This window comes from Nipponia nippon, unplaced genomic scaffold (assembly GCF_047370975.1).
Source record: "Nipponia nippon isolate SJK-2023a ecotype South Korea unplaced genomic scaffold, ASM4737097v1 scaffold_3, whole genome shotgun sequence".
NCBI classification, from domain to species: domain Eukaryota; kingdom Metazoa; phylum Chordata; class Aves; order Pelecaniformes; family Threskiornithidae; genus Nipponia; species Nipponia nippon.
In genome coordinates, this window is record NW_028262347.1 from 62,375,272 (window position 1) to 62,393,613 (window position 18,342).

Sequence of the window (18,342 nt, forward strand, 5' to 3'; positions counted from 1 at the left end):
TCCCAGGTTTTATTGGTAATAAGCTGCAAAGGTCAAGCTCCCAGCTGCAAGGTCTATTAGACATTCTCTGTAGCAATTAAATCCCTTCAAATGATTGAATTCATAGTGCAAATAGGGCTTTTTGGCCTGCTAAGTGCCTACTCTTCAAACAGTTTGAAAATGAGCACCTTTAAATGTGGCTCATGCTGAAAATCCACCTAAAAAGCCTGACTGAGTTGATGAGTGTGTTTCTAATGTGGTTTAACCTTGCTCCGTTAGACCAGCCCAGCTCTGTTGCGAACTGCAACAAGCTTCATAAGAAACTAGAAGGACCTGGTTATCTGAGTGCCGTTAAGGAGGTGTATTGCTCTCACCAGAGCACCTTGCTGGCACTGTAAAGGAGCATGTTTCCTCTTTTTGTAGCAAGTGTAGATGAGAAGATGAAAGGACTTGGGGGGTGAGAGGTGTTGGGAGGTTGTGGCTGAATGGCTGCTCTGGCGGCCCTGCAGACCGGGAAGGAGCAGTGCCCTGTGTGAGCAGAGCCAGGCAGGACGGAGACAGCTTCCCCACTCACCCTCCTGCACTTCTTGGACTGCACCAGCCATGCCCAAGGGCATTCGGTGAGAGGAAGGCGGCTCACCACCTGCACTTACACAGGGACTGACCACTGCTGTTTTTCTTTAGGGGTTCAAAGATCCTGTGTACCGGGCCCGGAGGAAGGAGTTTGCAGATATTGCCTACAACTACAGACAGTGAGTGCTCAGTGTGTGGGCAGAAAGCAAGCCCACATCTCCTGCCCTCTCCTGGGGCTCTCACCCTGCTGGCAATCCCTATTTTTCCACAATCATCCTCCTGCTGTTGGCTTTTCTCTGCCATGTGTTTAAATCTTCCTGTTCACGCATTTATCCCCAAATCACAGTAAAACAAAAGTAAATTGTTCCAGGCACACGTTCAGAAGAGAACATCGCCTCCCTTCTTTCCCCACAGCACCCCTCTTCCCTGGCTTTGTTGTCTAATTGAGCAGCAGACTCCGTTGCTACTACAAAGACCTGAGCATTGAATAAAGCTGCTTCTGGTATTCTCCCCATTAAACCAGGGCTGGGGGAGGAGTGCCTATCATTTACATTAAAGCAGGAGCTGCATAGTCTATTAAAATAATGAATAACTTATGGTTCTGATGCTAATCCAGTGCCTGATACTCTACTTTTATCATGTCTGACCCAGCTGCAATCAGCAATTTGGGCTCTCATTTCCCAAGAAAAATAAATGAATAGAGATGATAAATTCAGTTAGAACAGGCTTGCTTGATTGCTTTCAGTGATCAAATCTGGAGGAGATAAAATTCTGTTCCCAGAGCCACTCACACATTTACATCAGTACTACTGGGCCTGATTCTTGCTGAGACTGGTAAAAATTGTGATTGCAAAGGATAAAGTAACATATGTTGTACATTTAGGGCTCCACTTTGCACAAGACTGTGATGAAAAGATAGTCCCTGAGCCAAAGAGCTAATAATCTAATCACAGACTAAGAGACAAAATTGGACTCATTGATGGAAAATGAAAAAAGTTGGGTGAAAAAAGTCAGGAGCCCAGTTTATAGCTAGAAAATTTGGATAAGACTTTGTGGCCAGATGTGGATGGATCTAATGCCCATTTATAGGTTTCCCACAGAAGATTTGCCTTTCCTGCGTAATGGATAACAATTTCTGGTCTCTAGTTTGCAGGCTTTCACCAAATCCTACATAGAAATCAAACAAAAAACGTTAACCATCCCCTCCCCTCAAGATTCAAACTGAAACCGGCTTAGGAAAATGAAACCATTATATTCCAAGATGGAACTAATTAATATTTAGTCTGTTTATCCAGATCCTCAGACACATTGGAAACAGAGCCTATACAGACCTGGACCTATGTCTGAAAAACACCTTTTATGTGAAGTTCTTGGACTTTCGAATTAGGTCTTTTAGTAACAGAGCAGTAAGTAGGGTGTGAAAGACATGTCTGGGCTTCTGGGGCTTGTGGAAAGAAGGCGTGTTTTTTTTGTGACTTTGGGTGTTGATTCGGGAAAGCCTAGATGGATCTGTGATGTCTTTGCCCTGGATGCTACTCCTGGCGGACATGCCTTGCAGGGTCTACAGTGGGGAGGAGAGGTCAAGGGCGTGTCTCCAGCATGGGGGGACAGAGATGCAGACAACCAGGTAGGAGGAGAGGGACAACCAAGTTATCAGGCTTCATGGGAATTATCTGAAAAGGCAAATGTGCTTAGCTTGTGAAGGTGCTACCCAACTACAAACGTGAGGTGGATCTGTGGTTGCTTGTCTTGTATTCTTCTTCCCGCCATCAATTTAATCCTCTTCTATGTCCCTTCTTTTGCACCTATTTTGTCCTCTTTCCTCCTGCTGTTTGCCTCTCTACTCTGCCTTTGCTCTTTTGCCTTCTTTCCTGATACATTTACCCATTGTTTTTGTTGAATGTTGAAGTTCCCTGACTTCTCTTTGCTTTTAGCTTGCCTTTTCTCTCTGCCTTCTTTGCTTCTGGCCCTGTTGATTCCTGACATTTTTTAATTGAAATTTGAAAGGTTTTTAAGTCATAGCTTCCTCCTGTAGCCCTGGAAGGTGATTGAGGATTACTTAGGAGTGCTATAGGAACAACAATCCCCGAAAAATCCTCATAATGCAACATGATGTTTAAAGCTCCACAGATCAAGGAGGGCTGATAGAGAGAGACAGAAAATGATGATGCTCCAGAGGAGCTGCCCTGAGGCTCAAGGAGAAAATGAGGGAGTGGGAGATAGTGGAGTGTCATCAAGAGTTTAACAATGGGTCTCTGGGGCTTGGAAAGCTCCAGTATTATTCCAGCAGTGATGTTAACCCTATTAAGTTACTTAAAACCCTTTGATTTTTCAAAGCTGCTGGATTCACCTATGGCCCTATCATTATTGCTAAGGAATTGACTATTCACAGGAGGCCAAACTACATTGCTTGTGATTATCTTATTCCTGCTAGCTTCAACATGAGCTAAGCACATGGAGGCCTGAGGGTGGGATTTGATTCAAAATTACTCATTACAATCATAAAAAGTCAACTGGCTGGAGTCGGCATCTGTTACAGCATAAAGCACAGATCAGAATTTCTCTGCTCCTCCAAGAAACAGAGTTTTCTAGAGCTGATGGTTTCCCTGTTGTAACCAAAACAATTAAAATAATGTGTATTAGAGTGAGAAATACAACAGCTGCTCCAAATCTAGAAATGCAAATAAATTGAAACAGACAGCCAGCAAATATTTTTAGAACATCTTGATAAGACAAATAAGCATTAATTTATTTTTGCCACAATAATGCAAGGAGTTTTCTAAAGGCCAGTATCTCAGCTGAGGTCAGTAAAGTCCTTCTCAGCCTGTGCCTAGGGGTAAAGGAGGCATCTTTTGCACCTGCATGTCATGCCAAAGGCATCTTCCCTTCTGCACCAGCAGCTCCTGGCCAGCCCATGTAAAGCTCCTGAGTATGACGCTGGTGGCATAGGACATTTTCTGTGTCACTCTTATGGAGGGTATCCATTTTCTTTCCAGTGGCCAACCTATTCCTCGAGTCACCTACACGGAAGAAGAAAGGAAAACATGGGGCACTGTATTCAGGGAGCTGAAGAGTCTCTATCCAACTCATGCTTGTTATGAACACAACCACGTGTTCCCACTGCTGGAGAAGTACTGTGGCTACCGGGAGGACAATATTCCCCAGCTTGAAGATATTTCAAAATTCTTGCAGAGTAAGTTTGAAGCATATAAAAGAATCAAATCAAATGAAAAGCCTCGGCTGTCAGTGGAGGCGGTGCTTCTAGAGACGGAAAAGCAGTCCCTGCTTTATCACAGGCCCCTTTGGGCATATCACTTACCCTGTGTCCCAGGTCCCTCTCTAAAACTTCCAGGGGTATGATGGTACAGATGCTCAGATACTGTGATGGTGGTACACACGGGTAGAAAATTCCCTGCTTTTTCACAACTAAACTCTGTTTAACATAAGGAGAGCAAAGCAAACAATTAACAAACTTTTTCCACTGTGAGGAGTCTGGATAAGGATAAACCAAGCATGCTAGCTGTTTTTAAGATGCCATTTTTTTGTCCCTTCAGCCTGCACTGGATTTCGCCTGCGTCCTGTTGCAGGCTTGCTCTCCTCTCGGGATTTCTTGGCTGGGCTGGCGTTCCGAGTATTTCACTCTACGCAGTATATTCGCCATGCATCCAAGCCCATGTACACACCAGAGCCGTAAGTACTTTGGCACAGAAAGTGTGTAAAGTTGCAGCAGACTAACAGTGGGGTCAGCCAACTGATAATAACCATGTGGGACTCTGGGGCACTCCTGGGAACAGAGCTAATGGAGAGTGGCCAAGCGACTGCTCTCTTCTGAAAACATTTTTGGAAGATTTCTAGTCTTTTTAACAAGCTGCATCCTCTTCTGCCATTTCTTATGGGACTGATCAGACAGTTTTGCTACTGAAGGCATGCTTGCGTGGTGGCTGGGAGGCGAGAGAGCAGTGTACAAAGGCATTTAGCTTAGCTATTAGCACCCAAACAGTGGTGTGAAATCTAGTGCAGGAATGACTCAACATGTTGCAAGCAAGCTTCTGGCAGCAAGATAGAGGAAGCCCAGATCATTGGTCCCTTCTCTTTTTCAGTTTTATATTGTAATGTTTCTCTCTGTCCCTGTCCATTGTCCTTTTCCACTTGCTGCTTTCAAAACAGTTTTCTTCCTCTGGTTCATATGTTTGCAGTTCTTTCTCCTGTCCCTTACCATTTCTTTGCTTCCTACTTCTTCACACAGCCTCCTTTTCCCCTCCATTTTTCTATCCCTCATTCTTCTGATTTTCCTCTCTGCTTCTCCTCACCCCATTCTTATTCTGCACAAACCCAGGCTGAAATATCTTCCACAGACCTTGCCCTCCTGGGAGCATCTTATCCCTCTCCCTTTTCCTTCTCACCGAATGACTTCTCTGTCTCTGAAAAATCTAGCAGTCCCTAGGTGAGCTCTTCCCCAAACATGCCTGTCCAGCTGCCAACTTCAACTTGTGATGAAAATAGTCCCACCTGAGGAAGGGCAAGCTTCCACCTCTCAGTGGGAGGCTGTGGGCATGAACATGGACTGGAGTTGAGCTCTTGAAGTGCATATTGACACTATGGTGAATTGTCTTAGTAACCTGAGCTTCATCTAAAAAGGTTTCTTGTCCTTGACACTGAAAAGTCCATGTTTCTTTTGGTGGGGTGATTTCTTTCTGGGCTTTCCTGAGCTGGGTGGGCAGATGAACGGATGGTTTTCTTCCATAAGGAAAAACAAATAATGTATCATCCTTCCTCTGAGGGATGTATGACGGTAAAAGCACTGAAAACCCTGGAGTGTGCAAGCTTTTCCATCACAAGATTAATTTTAGAGCACAACATTTTCCTGTGAGTCTTGAGCAATATTTGCTGGTAGGAGCAAATGCATGGCACTCCTGACTATGTGCTGACTCTGGGGCATTCATCCAGCACTGATGGACTTTTCCTAAATTAAAGTTGTTCAGATGTCATGTTTTCCTGCAGTGATATTTGCCATGAGCTGCTAGGACATGTGCCTCTTTTTGCTGATCCCAGTTTTGCTCAGTTTTCCCAGGTAAGTTGCTCAGTGGTTTTACTGTTTTTATAATTGAACACACCAGAGACTAGATAACTCAGAGGATGAATCAAGAGCTATGAGGGGTGGGGTGTTTATTAGCATATTGGTTAAGAGTGGCTGATTTCTTTATTGCTTGAAATCTTGACACAAATCACTTAGGTGAACTCATACACCCAAACTCCAAACATTTGTCTTGTGTGAGTTGTTTTTTTACAGGCAAACCCTTTGTGAAACTATCATCTGAAACCTTTTTGTAGATGTTGATCCTTCTAAGCAAAGTTAAATGGCTCATGAGTCAGATGAATTATTGCCCCACCCTGCAGTCCAAATGCTAGGGAAAGTGAAGATTTTCTATTGAAGCCACAGAGGAGGCTGAGTAAAGTGGGGAACTGTCCCAGCTGCAAGCATGGGAGAAGGCTGGAGAGGAGCTTTCTCTTTGGTAGCGTTAATGTCTCTGGAAAAGACGCCAAACCTCAGTGAAGGAGTAAACTTTTGGCTGCATCTTACCAGAAAACATGAAAAGACAGAAAGAGAGAAAGTCAGAAAGACAGACAGACAGAGACAGACAGAGAGAGACAGAAAGAAAGAAAGAAAGGAAGGAAGGAAGGAAAAGAAAAGACAAGAAGAGAAAGAAAAAGAGAGAGACAAAGAAGGATGGAAAGAAGGATGGAGGACAGAAGGGTGGAAGGACAGAAGGAAGGAAGGAAGGGAAAATGGACTTGATGTAACATCCTGCTCACAAGAAAAGTTGACTTGATGTAGTTAGTAAGCACTCAGTATTGCCCTCAGGCTCTGTCCTTTCCCAGAACTGGTGTTTCCTTCAAGATAAGCCCTACTGCACCTTGGCTTATTAGGATTTGACATGGTGATGGCTGCTCCCATGGTCTCGCTGTGAGTGTGTGTGGGGCTCTGATTTTGCACAGTGCAGTCCTCACTGGAGTAAACCAAGAAAAGTACCTGATTATATACAGGCTTGTGTGGCTGTCTTCTGAATCCAGCTATTGCATGCCTTCTGGAAAAGTCTCCACTAGCTCCCAAGGTACGATTAAGCTCTTTCAAATCATGATCTGCCAGTCAGAAAAAATAACTCATTCAAGGTTCCAGGAAAACTCCTGCAATCAGGGCCCATCAAAACAAAGAGAAATATTTAAGGTGTGTGGGTGTGACTAATTTACCTCCTTTTGACCATATCATTCTCACGGGTGTTCATTGTAGACTTGATCAAAAGCCTGTCAAAGCAAGAGGAAAATTTTATTTGACCTCAGTGGGCTTTATACCAGGCACAAAGGATCATGCCTTGTAAATGACATTTGGACAGAACCCTTTGTTCATTTTTGGAGAGATTTCTGGTTTAAAATTGATGTTGCATGATAGGAACATATCCTGTAAACATTTGTGTGTGGTAGTAAGCGATGGTAACATTTAAAATGTGAGAAATTACATAAGACGAGACAGGAAGAATGTTTGTAATAAACAGCTTGAAGAATAATGGTTTATTGTTACAGGAAATTGGACTGGCATCTCTGGGAGCTCCGGATGATTTCATCGAGAAACTTGCTACGGTAATTTAATAAATGAGGGCTCAATTTTCCAAAGCACCCTGTGTTGCCTTAATTCTGGTGCCACTGAAGTCACTGATAGAACTCCCATAGAGTTGAATGGGAACAGGGTGAAGTCCATGATTGGAAAACCCCACCCTGAAACAGTTGCATTAAAGGAAAATAACTTTGGCACCCCTTATTCAAAGTGACAGTTGTGATTAAACACAGAAGCCCAGACAAGATTTCCTCCAGCACAAACATATTGGGCAAGAAGAGATTACATGTTACTATATCCCCACAGGAAATTTCAGGAGGCAGCTTCTGTAGTTGTTCTACCTGCAAGTGTCCCTTCTCTTCCACCCTGCCAGGCAGATGATGTCCTCTGCAGTCAGTGCGGCTCACCTGAATCCTACTCTGAGACTACTGAGACCCAGAATTGCAAACTTCAAATAAAAACAAGGATACGTCTGAGAGATTAGTATCCCCAGTGCCAACTCACCTGGGCAAAGCATTGCACCATCTTTGCTGTTTCTGATAGATGAGGTAGTTGTTCTGAGCCAGAGCAGGTATCCCTTCAAAATGACAGACCAAGAAGTCAAGCCAGGCCATACACTGTCTTCCTTCAATATTGCACTAACAGACCATTCCCTTTCTTGTTGCTGCAGCTAGATGCCCTCTGTATGAAACGGGACACAAACTTCTGTCAGCTAAGGTTCAAACTTCAAATGGGTTGGCCATCCAAAATGAAATTTTATTGCTATAGTTTCATTGTCTTTGCTCTGCTGAAAAATGTAAGCACAGTAAAACACAGCTGTGTTTGTCAGGGAACTGAACTAATTTGCAGACACATTGAGTCTAGAACTGTGCCCCTTCCAGGTGAAGAATTTCAGTCTGTGGGGACATTTATTGTATTTACACAGTTGATATATGACACATGGCAACATATTAAACAGAAACGCAAACTCCAAATATATTCAAATCAATGATGTGCGCCTGCTCTTTTTGATCAAGGAATCATATGTTTCTGTCTAATTTTCTCGCTAGGTTTATTGGTTTACGGTGGAGTTTGGACTATGTAAGGAAGGTGATTCACTCAAGGCATATGGTGCAGGGCTGCTGTCTTCATTTGGGGAGCTGCAGGTGTGTTCTATAAAATAACATTTCAAAGGTGTTTATAATCACTCCAATTTCTCTTCTCAATGTCTTCAGATCCTTATTTTGCTTCATACTTGTGCATAGAAGTAGCATGAAATGTTGTACTTCATTGAAGAGCTCTAATAAATGTGTCAGTGTATACAAACACAGGGGACTCATACCCGCTTCTTTCCTAGTAAGTGATATTGTCATTGTATTCCACAGGAACAACTCTTTCCTGTCTGAAACTGTGTGGCATTCACCAGCTCTATCTTTCTTTCACAGAAAATTCAAGCACTTTTTAACTGAAATAAATTTTTTATCCTTTTGTTCATAGTATTGTTTATCAAGTAAGCCTGAGATTCAGCCTCTTGTCCTGGAGAAGACTGCTGTGCAGAAGTACCCTGTTACTGAGTTCCAACCTGTTTACTATGTTGCTGAAAGTTTTAAAGATGCAAAAGAAAAGCTAAGGTAATCCAGTCATTCCATATAAGATCCAATTTCTTGTCCACTGCCAATACAATGGATCCCATTGCCATAACAAGTCTTAGGTTGACAGTAATGTTTTGAGAGGCATTAAAAAAAGTTCTGCAATGCTTAAAGAGACTAAGCAGTTGTTATACTCAAAATCTTGTTATGGGCAATAAGGGGAACATACCTTATACATGAAGCCAAGAATTTGTGGTTAGTCTAATTAAGAGTTTCATCTGTATAACCAAAACACAACAAAAAATTATTATTAGTCAAACTGCAATGAGACTAACACTTAGGGTCAAAGTTAGCTAATTAATGCAAAACAAGTCTCTTTAACAATACTATAGTTATAAGTTCTTGCACAAAAAATCTCCTAGTATCTAGTCCTTTTCCTCTGAAGTTGTGCTCACCCTTACACTTTCTTTTGTGTCTTAAGTCAACAGTTTCAGTCTGGTGGTGGGGGCTGGAGTTGTCAAGTAATCAGCATCTTGAGGTCTTCAGAGCAGGGCTGCGATGTGTGATGTTAATGAATGGAGCTTCTTCCTCTCTTCTGTGAGGAGCTGGATGGTGTTGATGTTTCCTTTCTTCCTCCTCAGCCCAAGATTTCCTCAAGGCCATTTTTATGTTTTTTAACATGCTTTACATCTTGCTCTTTCTACATTGGTCTGCAAATCTATGTTACTTCTGACTTTACAATTTATGTTAAATATAATAAATATTTCTTTGTCCCTTTTGTTTCCTCTAAAACTGTTTTTTTTCCTCAGCTCCTAAGTTTGCTTTACTGTGAATAACTGACCAGTGGGGAGTTGTTGATAGCCCAGGGATAACCAGCATCATCCTATGCTCACACCTTTAAAGCCTCTGTTATCAGCCCATGCTGGTACTCCTTTATGCTGCATCATTACTTTAGGGTCAGACTTAGTTCACCCTGTACAGCATAACTACTTGCTATTCCTGCCTACATAAAAATTATTAACGATAGGCATTATAGCACACAGTTATTCAGAATTAAGCAAAACTAAAACAAATTAGGTAACAGCTGCATGGTCATTAGACAATTGCTATTACAGCTAAACAAAACTGCAAGCAAGACTAATAAACCCAATCCTGAGGCCTGTGTGGTTAGCTTACTACAGAGCCTCCAGCTTGTTACCAGCAGTGTGTTTACAAGACTACAGGGCTACACAGTAAATCTTTCAGTCATCTGTGACTGAAATACAGATTCAGTTCCAGTTCAACAAGACTTTGAAATAATGGTCCAAGTTCAGTTCTGGTTCTTGAAACAAGAATGGCTCAGACTGTGTTTGGGGTTCAGCTTGGGTTCCACCTTACAGCAATACTTCTATTTCTGTTTAAAAAAACCACCACTGTATTTCTGGATGTTAGCCAAGCCACTAGGGGTTAGCCTTGGTTCACACTCAAGAAATTTTTCACTTGGAGATGCCACACAGAGACTTATCCCAGACCTGCAGTCTCTTCTCTCTCTCTCTCCCATTCATAGATAAACACATACCAAGACCCAAGATATTGTGCTGCCCCAGGCTCCCCAGCTCCAAAGTCTTCCTAGCTACCTCCTCTGCTGCTTCCTCGGTCATCATAAGCCTGCAGCCTCTTCTTCTGCCCTTTTCTCTGGGGTAATACCTGAGAAAGATGGCCTTCTCTTCTCGTTTGTGCTATTAATATCCTGCACACAGTTTCTATCGTCTCTGTATACTTCTCTAACTGAGTAGCAAGTTCCTTGAGAAAAGGGAAGACGCTGCCTTACTCTATAAAAATGATCTTGGAGCTTCTTTTAATTGTTTCAGTGACCAAATTGGAAAACTGGTTAAATTGAAATAGAGGTCTGGGGGTTGGTCCAGTGTTCGGGGCTTACACCTGGACACGTGTGTTTGCGTGTAATGGAAAACCTCCCTGAAAAATTATTCTGAGGCTGATCTAAAATATTTCGGCCTAAGGCATTCATCTTCTAATTAGGATATTACCTTCAGCTGAGATTTAGGAAGACATCTTCTAACATGGAAGTCTCTTCTTAGAAAACCTGGACTGATGCCACTAAACACTTTCATCCTAGCCAACATAATTTTTTTCCACTGTCATGCCTGCTCAAACTGAACTCTATTTGAGACAATGGCCATAGCTGATAATAATTAGGACTAAACTAAAGGAGCAATGTGGAGGTGGCATCCAGCATATTCCACTGTTCTGGGCATATGGGATTTACCATGCTGAGTCACAGTCTGTATAGTGGGGCTCCATAATCAACTCCTGCGTGCTTTCCTTCCTCTTTCAGCAATAACTTCAGTAATCTGAAGCAGATATATAACCCAGTATCCTGCTGGGGTCTACAAGGAGCCTGGAACAATAGATCTGACCATCTCATCCCATTCAGAGTCCTCCTTTCCACAGTTCTGTGGTTATGCAAATTAACGTTTTCCCAAGATACCAAAATCTTACTGTTTCTGCCATGGAATTAACTATTTTGCAGAAGGGAAGTCTGCAAATAAGGGGTAGCAAGAATACTGTTTCACTCCATTGACTATCTCCTATCTTTGCAATGACCTGGAAGCCACTACCAACCATGACAGAAGTTAGCACTCTGCTTGCTCCTTGGTATGCCAGGATGGCATAGGTACTTGACCTTACTTACCACAAAACTGCAGACTTGGATCAGGATTCCTATATTTTGCATTACTGAAAGGAAAATGAGGTTTTCAAGTTTGATAAATCCCAATAGCTACATAGTTGGCCTATACGAGGAGCAGTGTTGCCATGCCAATAAAATAATTAGTCCTGTTTGGAAAAAAACAAAGGTGGTAAGGACAAATGGAGATTCAAGCATGTTACAGAATGCTGTTGTTCTCAGATCACTCGTCAGGAATTTCAGTTATTTACTTCCACAGATTTTCTTATTCCCCTCATCAAATGCACACACCAAGAAAAGAGTGAGTTACTGAAAAAAGGAGCTTTTCAAGTTTGTATGTGTTTTTGTATTTTTGCCTCAGGAAATTTGCTCAGACGATCCCTCGTCCTTTCTCTGTTCGGTACAATCCTTACACCCAGCGGATTGAAGTCTTGGACAATGCAAAGCAGCTGAAGAACTTAGCCGACACTATCAATAGTAAGGAACTACAGATTTGTTACCTTGAATTCCTCAAAACTTGGATCAGAAATAGCAACCACAAAGCAGATTTTGTCTGGTTGCTTTTAATGCTCTGAGCCTGACCAAGTTCAAACAGCACGCATCTCTTTTTCTGGTGCAAAAATTGCTTCCTAATTCTAGCCAAGCTTCAAAATAACATTTCCACTTGACTGTAGTTTGTTACATCTGAAATATCCAGTTTTAGTGGAGGTGCTAGGAAAGGCCAGAGGGCCTTGTGTTGGATTCTGATGTGTGGCTCTAGCTGTTCTCAGTAAGGAAGAAAAGGAAAGCTTGGCTTTAATCATATTTCCTTTTGCCATTCTAGCCTTTTTCCTGATACATTTTCCCTCTAACACTGGCTAGCCTGCTAAAAGCCAGCACCCTTGATCCTGTGAGCCATCCTTGTATGGCTGATAAAGGCAAAGGGCTGACTCTGCAAACCTTACTCCGGTAACACCCTAATAAATGTGTCCAATTCAGCACTTTGTTCACCTTATTCTTTCAGGGAATGGATATAAAAGGTAAACATGTACAGGAGTGTTAGAAATGGACTAGCTGTAGGATTAACTGCTCTGAGTCTTTCCTTTGCAGGTGAGATGGGGATCCTTTGCAATGCCCTCCAGAAGATAAAATGAAGATTTGCTATAACTTGCTAATCGCTGGCTACTGACTAGAAGCTGCCATGTGCAAATACCAGTCTTCATCTAGTCTCCATCTATTATCTTCCCGTGTATTGCATGAATGCTTATGTTATATATCCTAGTTACTATAGATTAGCAGAGAAAGAGACACCTACAGGTGACCCTTGACTCTTTTGGCCTTCAGACACTAATCCATTTTTTCTCACTAATGCAAAAAATCACCTTAGTTCTGGGAATCTGAGGAAAGCCTTCATATCTCTTGTGCCAAAGATTAGCAGAAGGAGGAGATCTCCACCATGCAGAGCTATAGTCTGCTGCAGCTGTGAGGTTTCATTACCACCCTAGGCCCAGAGACAGGGTGGTAATGACTAACAGACTAATCCACCTTGCTTTCTCTTACAGTCATTCTCCCCTCAGTCCCTCACATTTCTGCAAGGTTCCCATGTAGTCCCATACTCTATGCCTTTCAGGGGGTATACATATACGGCTTGACCCTCTATACCTCTACTTTTACACACAAGCACCTTTATCTTGATTTTTTTTTTTTTCCAAAAAATGTGACATTGCCGTTGATCCAAAGCACAGATGCTAGCAGAAAAGACAGCAAGTATGCTGCAGCCTCATTAACAAAGCTTTATCATCGTGTACAAGTATACTGTATTTGCACAAGCACCAATCCCAAAAAGGTTTTTGCAAGTCAAGAACACTGTATGCTGTGATGTGTCATTGGTTTGCAGAGCAGAGTCCCTAAGCAAGGCACTGAGACTGCCTGTCCAGTGCATGGAGTCTGTGCCTCGATACAGTACCCACAAAAAAGCCCCTTCAGAGGAGAGTTACCTAAAGGCAAATCTGTGTGGGTTTTTGCAGTTGGATGTAAGGTCAGTTTGTCAATACTTCGTGCAAGCAAGAAACCATGCAGATGTTTTAACAGGGCATCAACGCCTTATTAGAAAGGGGACACCTCTCTTAACAGACATAATCACTGTGGAAGGCTGATGTGTGAAGGCTACCTTGTCTTACATGTATCCTTCCCTGAGAGTGCTTTATTCAGCACTGCTACAAGGTGTCTCGTAACTTTCTGGGCTCACAATCCAGGAGGTGGATACCAACACCTTGGAAATGGAGGAGAAGTGGTTCTTACAATGCAGCTGAAGACATCAGAGCCTTCCAACTCCTAATTCGCTGTATCTGTGGCTGGAGTTCCCACCAAAGCTGTGGAAGACCTGGGTTAGCTGTGTCCCAGTCTGAGTGCGTTCAAACCCAAACAAGATATCTTTCAAGACAGATCCTAAGTCATGATACTTTTTGGAGTCACCTTCCTTCTCCCACTTGAGCTTTAATCTCCCTTTTTTGGTTAAAGCAGTTTTATTCTTCCTGGAGTATAGCTTGACTGAGGCAGCAAATGGAAGCAAGAGTGAACCCAGCTTAACTCAACGGCTGAGCCATGGAGAGAGAAGAACGTGGCTGTTCAGAAAGTGGTTTCTGTATTTTATCCAATAACTTTCACTCACAGCAGCTAAATGCCCTCCTGGACTGGTCCACATTGTATAATACCTGCCTGTAGCTCCCTAGTTGAAGGAGGAAGGAGATCAGCACTTGTACATTGGAACAGAAAGGAGCAAACCAAAGCATAAAACTATTTCCAGCTTGAAACAATTCTGCATCATGATATTAACATGATTCAGGAGCCACATTTCTGTTAGAAGATCCAAAGATGGAGAGGGATTTGAAAGTCCACAAGTCTCATACCTACTATTGTACTACTCTTGTATTTGTAGTTTGAAAATCAATAGAGCTTTAATGTAAGCATCATCCGTTAGGAAGATAGAAAGTACAGCTGTTTCCATTATATTTACAGTGGGTAATAACATTAATCTAAGCATACCAGCTGGAACCCTTTTCAATAGACATATACTTATGCAAAATGGTATCATTTTGGTGCTTTGAAGTAAGCTTTTTTATCTCTGTATCTTTTTTCTTCCTTTTCTTCTCATGACAATGTCTGTGTAGATCTTTCAGTCCTGCTTGGCATGTATTTTCATTGTGAAAGTAGCCCATATTTTTCTCTCTTAATTTAATAGGACCCATAAGGTAACTGTGTACCATGAAGAGACAATTTCATCTCAAGGGTAAAGTCTTTCAAACTAATGCTCAGACAGCTTTCCAAGCTCCTCTGCTTCTGGCTGTTGTTATGAGTGACAACAGCAGTAAATCTATAGTGATATTGAGAACCAGGATTCGTGGTTGTCTTTTATGTGCAAGTGGAATAGTTAAAGAGTATTGATGCCACACATCTGATTCTGTGTCCCTTAATGTGGGTTTAAATGAGCAATAACTCCAGCCAAAACAGTATAGCATAGCTGTTCAGCAAGACTGAGATGAGAAAAAGTTAAATGCTCAGTAATCTAAAAGCAGAGGAAATATACTGGAAGTAGATTTTCTTGCAGAACAAATTAGCTTGTGCATGTGTGCTTTAAATAGTACAAATAAGTTGCATTTTAAATAGTACTTCTTAATGGGTGACTTCTTATTTCCATGCTAAAGAAAATTAAAGTTATGTAGCAAACTGGCCAGTTATCTGGCCACTGTAACTCCTCTTTGCAAGGTAATGACACAGGTTGATCAGAATTAAATACCCAGGTAGGGGGGAATGCCCATTTGAGGTGGGTTCCAACTCAAAAAAGGCTGTCTTGCACTGGTTGAGTATCGCTCATCCAGACAAGAATGAAACTGATATTTAAAAAAAAAACTCTTGATGTGTATAATTAACTAGAAATGTGCAGCAAAGCCTTGATTGCTCTGCCTTTGCACACTCTGTACATCTCTGTATGCTACTCTGACTAACCTATCCCAACCTATCCCTTTAAGCAACCTTCCTCTCTTCTATCCCACTGTGATCACATTTTTTGATGTCCCCACCTCCAGCTCTGTTTCAGATGACCAAAGAAGCCCTCTCATGAGGCCCTCTTCCTTTTGCAGTGACCTTGGCCAAGGTCAGTGATGGTGATGGAGGGGGGAGTTGTCAGCACAGGTTACACAGAGAGGTGGTCTCCTCTGGGTGTCTTAAGATGCCTAGATATGACAGCAGCCTTGGAGTAGGGTTGTTTTATTCCCCAAAGGATGCAGAAATTGCCAAAAGAGGGATTAAGCACAAGAGGACCCCACAGGAGTGCATTCTTTTAAAGCCTGTCTCTTTGCTGCTTCAAACCATTCTGGCAGTTGGCAGAGAAGACTTTTTTCATGTTCAAATGTAACCATTTAAACTAACCTAAATAAACAGAATTGATGTCACATCCATCTCAAATGAATAGCACTGTGCTTGTATAGGGTGGAGATATTTGCAATGGGAACAGATAAAAAATGGGCAGGTTGTTTGTGATGATCAGCCATGGCCTTTTAAAGCACCCACCCCAGGGGCTGCACGAGATGGGGTGAGCCTACTCTTGGGGTGGGAGATCCCCACCTTCTGCAGGGAGAAGCTGCCTGTCCCCATGGGAAAGCATGACACACTGTATTCCAGCCCTTACACAGCCCTTTAAGCTGCAGCACCCAGCCTGAGACCTCTCCTCCTGCGCTCCTAGAGATCCCCAAAAGTGCTGGAAGCAGGACTCTGGAATATCTCAGCAGAGCTGACTTATACCATGACACCATGGGTGAGGCCTTCCTGGGCCTGCCCCAACCATGGATTCAAGGTGGTATTAGGGTGTCCACTGGCTGGGCAAGGACATTTAACCGCCTGGAGAGCCAGGGCTCTCTGTGCTGGTTTTGCAGTGGGCTGCAAAGCTGTGCGGTAAGTTCTGCCTGTGCTGCTTCAACTATCACGTTGGCTGATGAGTCCAGTCCTCAATTCATATGCAGAACCATGGTCAGTGATGTACAAACATATAGAGATGGGACTCTGACACTAGAGCATAAAGAGACCCATAGAAGCCTGATGTCCCTGCTCTGCCAATATTTGTGACCACTGCCTTAAACATGCATCTTGAGCCCTAGGGCTTTAACCTACATGTCCACCTGTAGCTGGAGTAGGAGACCTTGTGCCATTTGTTGTTTGTGCCATGCCTGTGGCCCAGATGTGGGGATGCATGCACCCACCCTTCGTGGGAAAAGCCCAGTTTGGACTCAGATAGTCAGACTCAGCTCAGCTTGTCCTCCTGTGCCCAGCCTTGCCAATGCTGCTGGGGGAACATGGGAGTGGGAAGAGCCTTTTTCCCCTTTAAAGCCTGCTTCCTCTCCCTCCTCCCTGTTCAGTTTGCAGCTGCAATTCAGCCGCCTCTGAAGTGCCCCCTTGCCCTCCCGGAGCCCCCTGGGACATGAGCCGGGCCGGGGTTGGGGGGCCCGGGGCAGCCCGGGGAGCGGAGGGTGCCGCAGTCCGGCGCTGGGGCGGGTTCAGCACCGCGGACAGCGGCCTGCCCTGCCCTGCCCCCGGGCGGCGCCGGCTCCCGCGGCGCCCTGGCCCGGGCGGGGCACGGCCGGGGACACACACCTCTTCCCGGGCTGGCGCTTACCACACTCTGCAAAGCCCGCAGTGCCCGAGGTCTGGATGGACTGCTGTTCCTCAGGACGCTGGGACCTGCCTCCTAGGCACGGTGCTCCAAAGTTCACCTTGAGTTTTCTGTCTCAACCAGGCAATAGATGGGGAAATGAAGACCTTCCCAGTGCTCTGTCTTGGGCCAAGGGGAGACACAGTGCTTTCATGGTCTCTGGAGAACAAAATTTGGTTGCACTGTCTTTGTCTTCCTTGGCTGGGGAGGAGGCAAGAGCAATACAGCACTGGGGTGTGTGACCCAGCCAGGATCAGCTAAGGGGCACATCAGAAATGGCTCCATCTGCAAGGGGAGGACAGAGAGGTGGTCTTCTCTGTGGGCCTGCAAGATGACTTTCACAGGGGTTTCAGCACACTGTAGCCTGGGGTATGAAGACGTGGGTGCTCATCCTCAGAAACATGGTTGTGGATGTCAAGGGATGCCATGCCCTGGTAGACACAGAGCTGAATCCCCCCTGAGCTTGCCCTTCCAGCTGTGAGAAAGATGTGACCCTGGGATTTTTGAGAGTCTACTTCACTGGAGACAAAATCATGACAGAAACAAGTTCCAACAGAGGAACTTAGCCTGGAGGCAGCACTCAGCCCTTGTAGGGCTAGGGTAGGACAGGTGAGATCCTGTGGGCTAGAAAAGCTCAGAAGTATGCGATGAACTTTGGCTCTGGCTCAGGCCTCTCTGGCACTCCCACAATTGTGTCTGTGCAGAGGGGACACCACTTGGATTAGGCTAGGGTTTGGGGGAAGAGACTGTTTGGTTCCCTGGGGGCATGGTCAGTGCAGAGAGGGCCCCAGTGAGGTAAGAGAGGGTGGGGAGGAAGGGCAATCTCAGACATTGTGCAGGGCAGTCCAGACTGGGAGATGTAAATGGGGGTCAGGCTAATTGCGTCTCCACAAAGGAGTCCGTCTCCAGGGTTGAACGGCTTGCAGACACCCTCAAAAAGAGCAGGAGGGCCGCGCTTTGAAGCTACCCAAAGGAGGAGTTATCTTGGGCTCTTGCGCATATCCTACGCAGGCGGTTTCCCTTGATGTGTCTGGAATGGCCAACATAAATGTCCCTACACCTAACACAGTAGCAACTAGCTTGCTTTGCTGCTGTCTGGCAGCTCTGATCTCACTACCCACAAATACGCACTGCATCTCCAGTCCCACTACATCTCCTGGCCATTACTCCGGGAGAAGCACTCACATCCTCAGGCAATTTCCACTCAACATCTGGCAATTGCAATCCACTCCCCTGTCTCCCA

General features: G+C 44.0%; 1 protein-coding gene across 1 annotated transcript in view; it reads left to right on the forward strand.

Moving 5' to 3' along the window:
• PAH (phenylalanine hydroxylase) overlaps positions 1-13,062 on the forward strand; it is a 38,043-nt gene extending 24,981 nt beyond the window's left edge. Inside the window, exons 5-13 of the mRNA XM_009465845.2 lie at positions 664-731; positions 3,549-3,745; positions 4,107-4,242; positions 5,554-5,623; positions 7,132-7,188; positions 8,212-8,307; positions 8,639-8,772; positions 11,778-11,893; positions 12,506-13,062. Of these exons, the coding sequence (XP_009464120.1) occupies positions 664-731; positions 3,549-3,745; positions 4,107-4,242; positions 5,554-5,623; positions 7,132-7,188; positions 8,212-8,307; positions 8,639-8,772; positions 11,778-11,893; positions 12,506-12,549 (918 nt within the window). The 3' untranslated portion in view covers positions 12,550-13,062. The remainder of the gene's footprint in view (positions 1-663; positions 732-3,548; positions 3,746-4,106; positions 4,243-5,553; positions 5,624-7,131; positions 7,189-8,211; positions 8,308-8,638; positions 8,773-11,777; positions 11,894-12,505) is intronic.
• Positions 13,063-18,342: the final 5,280 nt, after the last annotated feature.